Source organism: Podarcis raffonei, chromosome 4 (assembly GCF_027172205.1).
Source record: "Podarcis raffonei isolate rPodRaf1 chromosome 4, rPodRaf1.pri, whole genome shotgun sequence".
NCBI lineage: Eukaryota > Metazoa > Chordata > Lepidosauria > Squamata > Lacertidae > Podarcis > Podarcis raffonei.
In genome coordinates, this window is record NC_070605.1 from 58,751,820 (window position 1) to 58,761,050 (window position 9,231).

The window sequence follows — 9,231 nt, forward strand, 5'->3', positions numbered from 1 at the left end:
AACAGTCCTGTGAGGAAGGTTAGACCAGTGCTTTTTCTGGGGGGGGGGGGGGATGCAGGAGTACACATACCCCTAAACATTTTGTGATTCTAAGTTTGGCCTCATTGAAGGGCAGTATTTCAATATGAGTAGGAAACAGAGTACACCTAAACATGATTATTTTTTTAGAAAAAGAAGCACTGGGTTAGAAGGGATGGTTAGAAGACTTGATCTTGCTGCTTCTAATTGGCTTTCACTTGTATTTTGCGGTTTCACCCAGTAAAGCAGTCTGTGGCAACACCGCGTTCTACAAACGTTTGAGACTCAGGAAGATCTGCGCTGCTCTGCGGCGCTTTGCGCGCTCCAGAAACAGGGGGCGGTTGCGCAGCGCTTCGCTTTCACAGCGCCCAAGGAACCCGGATGATCCGGTTCTCCGGGAAGGCCCTCTTCCTCGTGAACTCAAAATCACAACTCCCATAATCCCGCGCGAGTAGCTTCTGCGGCGACGCGACTTTCTGACAGCCGGGGGCCCCGAGGGGAGTCTTACAAAAACGCTTTTACTGGTTTTCTCCTCAGGTCGCGCATGCGCTGCTGCCAGAGCCCTCGATTTTTTTTTTCCTGAGGGGGGGCGGGGGTGGAATGTTGTAGAGCGGCGAGTGGGCGGAGCAGTTGCGGCTGCCTCTCTCTCTCCCCCCCCCGCCCCGCCCGCCCGTCCTCCCCAGTTGCTAATATGGCGTCTCGGAGAGCTCGCTCCGCCTCAGGTCAGTTGAGAGCCCGGCTTCCTCCAGGGCCGCCTGGCGCAGTTTCCATGGCGCTCGAGCCTCCCAGAGCGGAGATGGCCTGCCTTGCGCAGAGAGACGGAGCCGGTTGATGGAGGAGCTGGTCAGTCGTCTCGACTTGGGAGCCCAACTCTCCCGCCTCTTCCCGGGCTTCTCTCTCTCAATCCTGCCCTGCCCTTTCGCCCACCCCCAATCCGTGGGGCTGGGGCGGCCTGGCTGGATGCGCGCGGCTCCAGAGGAGGCGGGGCTTGCGCAGACCCCTTGCCCAAGGGGGCGGAGGGTGGGGGGGCACAAATGTAGAGGGCAGGCTGCCTAGTTAGAGGCGGAGAGGGTCAGGGCGCGCTTAGGGGCCTCCTCCAGCCAGGACATTTTCTCGCAGTGCCAGCCTAATTAGGCTTACTCGGAAGTAAGGCTCTCTGTGCTCAGTGGTTCTCACTTATTTAGTAAGTGTGCTGAGGGTTGGCCATAATAAGAGGCCTGCTGGGTCTGATTAAAAAAAAATTGCACCTACTTTAGGATCAGTGGCTACCCAGATGCCCATAGGGAGCTCACAGTGGGTTGGACTGGATGACCCTTGGGGTCCCTTCCGGCTCAACAATTCTATGATTCTAACAAGCAGAGCCATTTCCTGCTGGTAGCTTCCCAGCCGCTAGCATTCAGACGCATGCTGCTGACTCTGGAGGCTCTGTGGCTTAGAGTATGGAGTATTAGCTTTTGGTAGGTTCATCCAACACTAATTTACTTCAGTCAAAGCCTCATGACGCCTTAAAAACACTTAACTGGTGTATTTATTACAGCATAAACTTTCATGGTCTCAAGCCCACTTTGTTAGATGCATCCATGTGGGCTTGAGTCCACAAAAACTTACGGTATAATAAATACATTAGTTTTCACGGTGTTGTGAGACTGATTGTTTTGACTCAGATTTTGACTCTGATTGAGATTCAACACAAAAAATTAACATCCAGGATAGTGCAACAATGCAGTGTATTTGCTGGAGAAATTAAGAGGGGGAGGATTTGGTTTCTCCGAGGAAGCAAAAATACAGTTGCTCTTTTGTCACCCTATCCACTCCGTCCCCTGGTCTAGTTTTCAGATTACTGCTTTTAGGTGTACGGCTATTCTTTCCCCTCATGAGTCCCCTAAAATTTAAAGCATGGCTGTGATAGACAGGCACCAAAAAGCATATATATCATACAGGTGTGCCTGCCTGAGAGAAGAGATTGGCTGGCAAACGGGTTTGTTGCTCTACCATGAGTGAAATGACTCTTAGGGTAAGGCTGTGCAGTGACTAAGGTGTCACATACAGAGAGAAGATGGCTACATGTGGAACAGTTATCACTTGGCATATTTTATGTAGGTACTAATATGAAGTCAGAATAGTAAAGAATTTAGAAGGATAGATTCCTCTGCTCGCTCCATTTGTTCTTGTGGGTGAGGTGTGTGTTTTCTAATCCGTGTTAATGAATGGTTGTAGTTATTCCAGATTTTGTAATGTTGCATGCAAGCTGTTCTGGGAATGTGTTAACGGCTGTCTTTTATTTTACGTTTCATCTCTTCCATCCTTGATGTAGCTGCCTGTGCTTCCAGCTCCATACTACATTTACCTGAATTTAGTCTTTTCCCTGTATGGTAGGGGAAGCCAACTTGGTGCCCTCCAGACATGGTTGGACTCTAGCTCCCTCCAGCCCCAGCCAGCATGATGAGAGGAATGATGAGAGCTGTAGTCCCAACAACGCCTTGAAGGCACCATGTTGGCTACCCAAGTTGCATAAGTATTCCCATACTGATGGCAAGAAAGTTGATGCATTGTCTTTGCTGGTCTTGCCCACATGGGCAGACAGGGAATCCATATCTGGTGTTTGTGTGTTAGTAGAGCAAATGTCCTCCATGGCTCAAAATGAGAAATGGGCGCTCAGCCACTAGCCATGTTTGACACCACTCCACTCCCCTTTATTCAGAGGTTGAAAGTTGCTCCCTTTGGCTGCCTTGCAGCTCTTTGGCTTGTCATTGCTTTAATTTTGCATAACTGAGGTTAGTGTTATTTACACTTCGAATGCCTTAGGGAGAATTATTTTATTTATAATTTTAAATATTTTAGGTAGGTGTTGAGGAAATGTCAGCTGTGAATGACACTGGAAAGCATAGATAATTTAGGGCTCACACTAAGCCCATGACATTATAAGTTATGGGGATTTTGAGCTCTAGACAGAATGGCATTGGTGTCCTTCACCTAATGACCCTAAAAACTTACATCCTTAGGGATCATGTTTGACAGATTTACTGCACAGGAAATGAAGGCTAGTGTTCATTTTCATCCTAGCTCTTTTGATTTTCTTTGCTGTGAAATCTCTTTCGAGTATTCTCCCATTATGTTGAAGTACAAAATACAGACTTAATGCTCCACCAATCCATGACATGATTGCCTGATCTTAAAAATTGTGAGTGTCTCGGCTTTCCTTTTTCAATTTTTTAAAGGAACTACTGAAAGAACGTGAAAATCTGGCTGCAGTAGGGGCGTGTGTGAGTGTGTGTGCATGCACATACATATACATATCTCTCATATATATATATACATATATATATATATATATACATATATATATATATATATATATATATATATATATATATATATATATATAAAATGCTTATGTGTCTGTGTGCCTTTGTTTTCCCTTTCTTTCTTGCACGGAACTTCTTCTGAGTACTTTGGTTGTTGTTGCCATCTCTGCATTTTGGTAACACTGCAGGGATGTGCCTATTTTTATATGCTTGTGTGTTTAATGTGTAAAGAGGAGAACTGGAGGTAAACCTGCAGGTCAAGGCCTTGGAATGGCCATGGAGACTAATGGTAGGACATGTTCAATGATTGCATGTCACTGAAACACATATATCACATTGCAGAAAATGAAGGGTGCTATCCGAAATATTTACAGTATTGTGGCCTTAGTTGACTTGCTAGTATTCTGCTTTGTGGATTCCTGAGAGAGTGTTCTTAGATTAGTGCCACATAAGCAAACATTTTATATCCACAAGATATATATGCATATGCCATATATTTCTTAAACTGAATGGGACCCGTTATCTAATAAGCTTAGAAATCTAGAAGTTTTGTTGCCTTTCCATAGTACACTCAAATTGTACATTAGAATGTATAACCTTTTTATCTTTATCAATATTCATATAATTAAGAAAATGCAGTAGGTGAGATCCTGCATAGTGTGAGGAGGCATCTACTTGTGCAACAGGGCTTTTCCTTCCTCTCCTGCCCCCTGCAGCCCCATAGGCATCCCCCAAAATATGCTGCAGAGGGTGCGGGACCCTCTAGAACAGATTTGGGGAGCTTGCAAGGGGTTGGAGGAGGGAGAAGGAAAAGAGAAAAGAGAAGTCCTGTGGTGCAAGCGAGTGGACATAATTGGAACAGGGCTTTATTATGACTGCCCCTGTTCTGTGGAACAGCATGCAGCCACTCCCCACTTTCCAGAAACAATTGTAAACATTTTTGTTTTTTTCAAGCTTTCCCAGCTATATGAATGGGTCCCTGCCATAGGTGTCCAATTCATATTGTTTTTAAACTCACCTCATATTTTTTGTTTTAAAAAGCTGCTGTTCTTATCATTTGTACACTGCCACGGGATTTATGTGGAAAGAGATTAATATAAATAATTAGAGTAATATCTCCCAGTTGTTTTTATATAGCTTTCTCTTCCTGAACAGCTGGATTATTAGTGTGTTCAGTTAAATCACTTTCATCAGGCATATGTTTGTGAATTAGCATTGCTGAGAGCTGCAACGCATTTACTCTTTTTATAAAAGTGTAGGGGGAAACTAACTATCACTTTCTCTTTTAAAGAGCATGACAGTGATGAGGATTCATACGAAGTACTGGATTTAACAGAATATGCAAGGCGCCATCATTGGTGGAACCGAGTGTTTGGCAGGAATTCTGGACCTATTGTAGAAAAGTATTCCGTAGCTACTCAGATTGTAATGGGTGGCGTATCAGGCTGGTGAGAACCAATTGTTTTTAAATACTGTAGTGTGTTTTTAATAGATAGAACAATTTTCTTCTGAAAGTATTTTTAAAGTGATATAAGTTTTGCATTTCTGAGATCACACCTAACTAGTAAAAGAGGTTTCAAACATTCTTATAAACAGTTTTCAAAATATATTGGAGAAGAAATTGCTATCTTTTTTTTTAAGATAGGGCAGGGATGGCACAATAATGAGACTGGATTGGAATAGTTGGCGTTTTTAACTGTGACTAAAGATAATGGGTGATATTCAATGTCAGTTGAATTGGACTGGGACCAGTGAAATCAATGGACTGAAGTTACTTTAGTCCAGGCTTCCTCAACCTCGGCCCTCCAGATGTTTTTTTGGCCTACAACTCCCATGATCCCTAGCTAGCAGGACCAGTCGTCAGGGATGATGGGAATTGCAGTCTCAAAACATCTGGAGGGCCAAGTTTGAGGAAGCCTGGTTTAGACCATTGATTTGAATGGACCTATTCTGAGTGTGACTTCATACTTTTACATTTACACCTTGCAACCTACAAATGCTTACAAATGAGGTATTATAGTTCAGTATTTATTTAATTAACTTCGGTTTCATTAACAGATTTGGAAATAAAAGTGGGTTGGTAAAGTGAAACCACCCTCCTGTGGCACTGTAATGTTGCCGTTCAGAATGCAAAATAACATAGAGCTAGATATTAAGGATTGTTCAAAGCCTAGGTAGAAAAAATAATCTTCACAAGTTCCACAGCATTAAAGGACCTAACCTAAAAAGAAAGTATTCAGAATAGTGGTGTAAATTATATTATGACAATGCAGTTTATATACATCAGCATCTTTATTACAGATTAGTTTGATCAACAGGATCCACCTATAGAAGTTAACAATCAAGTACAGTGGTACCTCACGTTAAGAATTTAATTCGTTCTGGAGGTCCATTCTTAACCTGAAACTGTTCTTAACCTGAGACACCACTTTAGCTAATGGGGCCTCCCGCTGCCACTGCATGATTTCTGTTCTCATCCTGAAGCAAAGTTCTTAACCTGAGGTACTATTTCTGGGTTAGCGGAGTCTGTAACCTGAAGTGTCTGTAACCTGAAGTGTCTGTAACCCGAGGTACCACTGTGACTGATTGCATGCAGTAATGTCATGTAGGCTTATTTATTCAGGAAAGTAGATTCTAGCCTCATATTTTGCAAAGACCACTAAATCATATCTCTTGTTGTGCTGTTAGTCTCATGTTGCTCTGTCTGGGTTGCCAATGAGAATAATGAGAGTTCCTGCATATTTCTTATCCCATGAGATTCTACACTTGCCAACAGTATTCAGTTAGGGAGTTTCAAAATGCACAATCTTGAGCACAAGAATGAGAATTCTGGAACACAGTAACCAATTATCAGATTATCCTCATTGCCTATTCTCCTGTGCACATTTACTTGAAAGTAAATATGTTGTGAGCCCAGTAAGTATGCACAGTTTGACAACTCAGACTGTAATCCAATAACACTTTCCTAGGAATAAACCCTATTGAACTTGGAGGTTCTTAGTTCTGAGTAGACGTGTATAAGATTGCACTGTTAATTTGTCTTTTCCTTTTTTTCTCTCGTTCCTCCAAGGTGTGCAGGATTTTTATTCCAGAAGGTTGGAAAACTTGCAGCGACTGCAGTAGGCGGCGGCTTTCTCTTGCTACAAGTATGCAGACTTTAATTATTTAGAAAGTGCTATGATTTGAATATAGGCAAGTTAACTGCTCAGTAAACAGAAAGGGAAGTGGAGGCTGTAACAACAGCTGAATGGTTTTGCATAAAGTGGTCCCTGGAAGGTATTTCCCAGATCTCCTCTTGCTGGTACAGCTCTACTAAAATCCATGTGAGAAGTGCCCATAATAAAACGTTAGAGTTTGGGTTGAAGAAGTGTCGGTCGGTCAGTCTATCTATCTCATTTATACACGCACACTTTAAAAATTAAAGTCTCTTCTCTGTGAAAATCTCATTATGCTCATTTTGTAAATATGACTACACAATGTGAACATAGTTACCTTGTAACATCTAGCATTAAGAGTTTTCATGTCTCTTATTTAAGTATGAGACATTGAGGGGGGTGTTTTGTAAAATATAACATAGCGATCATAAGTGGAAAGTGCTATTTGCTCTGGCCAAGGTGGAACATGAAAGGCATTTTTTTGGTTGGGGGGGGTGTTCCCCTCACTTATAGTTTTAAGCCCTACCCCCAGTGTTGGGCATGAGTTTCAGGCTGGCTCAGTTAAGGAGACTGACAAGGAAGAGAGAGGACTTTGGATTCAGCATTCCAGGGCAATATGATATGCCCCAGAATGCTGCTGAATGAGTCCCCCTGCTGGTGGTACTTCTGTGCCTGTTGAGCTCTGTGTGGATGTACCAAGGGCCTCCAGTGTGGATGGACCATCCAACTAGTACAGCTTTTCCTTGCAAGTGGAGCCACACTTCCACCCCATCCTAAATGCCCCCCCCCCGCTGCAAGCTGGCCTTCAGCAAGGATTAGGATTCCCGTATGTAAATGTACCATTAAAGACATTATGACTGTAAGCCAAAAATAGATTCTGTAAACAAACTGATAGGTTTTAAGTTGCGTGCCCATAAATACTATTCTAGCCTTTAAATATTTATTGCAGTCTCTCTGCTGATTTATCTTAAAATTAAAAGTTTAAAGATATATACAGTCTAGGGGGATTATGTTGTTACAAAATGTGGAAGGTGACCTATTTTTAGCAGATAATAGTTTCCTAAATGAGTACATTTCCTTAAATGCATTGAGAATTTTTTTTGCTCTAGCTCCTCAGATGTCTGTCTTTTACTTTTCCTAGATTGCTAGTCATAGTGGCTATGTACAGGTTGACTGGAAAAGGGTTGAAAAAGATGTAAACAAAGCGAAGAAGCAACTCAAAAAACGAGCAAACAAGGCAGCTCCTGAAATCAACACATTGATTGAGGAGGTAAAGCATGTCTTACTTGCCTTTGAATATTGATTTTGCTGCGGCCTTGATGTGATGTTGGGTTTCCAGGTGTTCCGTATCTTAACAACCTATGGTATGTTAGATGACCCTTGTCTCTAGGAAAAGGGGTGCTGAGTAAAGCTTTGGGCTGCACACTTCAAGTGCTGTGCCCCAGGTGGCCTTTGTTTTACCCTGGACTTCAGCAGGAAGGGAGGGAATGCAGTCCCCATCCCCCATGGGAAGAGTCCTTCACTTGGGTATATTGCCTGACTTGAATGTTTGACTGTTTGGTGCCTGGAGGCCTTTTGACTGGTTCTATAGCATATTTTATTTATTCAGTCTATCTGACTATCTTCCATTGGCCTTAAAGAGTCAGATGTGTGTATCCATGAAACAATTATATTTCCTTAGAAATAGGTTTTTATTTGAGAACAAATGCCACCTTAAAAAACTAAAAAAATGTACTTTGGCATAAACTCTGGTGCATCAAATGCACAAAACTGTATACCACAATACATTTTAAAGGTGCCCTAGGACTGCAGATTTTCTTGCAACAGACTACTCCTCTGGAATTTTTATTTAGGGGTTCATTATTTAAAGTATTTATGATAAAACATTTGAAAGCATTTGAAATGTCATAGGGTGGTTGCAGATGCCTTCTACACAAGCATTATGGACTTATAATTCAAGACTAAGGTAGATAGTTCCTTTTTAAAAGAATGAACAATCTTTCCACAACTAACAAAGCTCTGCCTAGAGTTACAGTATTCTGGTGGTTATCTGAGTGCAGAAAGTATTTGTTTATTTTAAAAATGTTTTTTTATTTTTGCTGTAATGCCATTTCCACAGCCTATAGTGAACTCTCTTTCCTTTTCAGACCACAGAATTCCTTAAACAGAACATAGTTGTATCTGGCGGGTTTGTCGGCGGCTTCTTGTTGGGCCTTGCATCTTAAGGACATTTCTCTTCCTGCTGGCTTAACCATGATAATGAAGAAGGGTAGCAACGCACAGTTCTTCAGTGAGGCAGTCTGAGTCGCTCTCTAATCACTCCAGAGCGAGATGGATGGATTTGCCAGACAAATCTTGAGTATTTTGCATTTTAGGCTTTTGCCTCCTTAAGCTTGCTGAAACAGGTTTGCTGAAAAATCTACAGTGTGTTGCATAGCATTCCTGAAGGAACAAGAACTGGCTAACTTTTGTCATGATTTTTATTATTGTATCTCCATGCAGAATTCAGCATATTTAATAAGCTATCTTTCCCCCCCAATTTTAGGGATATATTTTTATTATTGTTTAAGACAATCCCATGCTGTGTTTAATCATGCCTATGACTAAATGTGTATATTGTGCTTCAAGCGCAGAACTAGCCATCTTCTGTAGAAACCACTGCAATAAAAATAATGTATACATCAGTAATACCTTTTTGCAAAGATGAAGCAACAGGCAATTGTGAACCTATTAAAGAGTGAAGATCAATCAGT

At 42.0% G+C, this 9,231-nt stretch overlaps 1 protein-coding gene across 1 annotated transcript; it reads left to right on the forward strand.

Moving 5' to 3' along the window:
• The first annotated feature begins 511 nt into the window (after nt 1–511).
• Nucleotides 512–9,013, forward strand: FUNDC1 (FUN14 domain containing 1). Its single transcript, XM_053386879.1, has 5 exons — nt 512–740; nt 4,615–4,771; nt 6,394–6,469; nt 7,620–7,748; nt 8,626–9,013. Exons 1-5 carry the CDS (start codon nt 710–712, stop codon nt 8,701–8,703), a joined length of 471 nt encoding a protein of 156 aa, XP_053242854.1. The 5' UTR covers nt 512–709; the 3' UTR covers nt 8,704–9,013.
• The last annotated feature ends 218 nt before the right edge of the window (nt 9,014–9,231 follow it).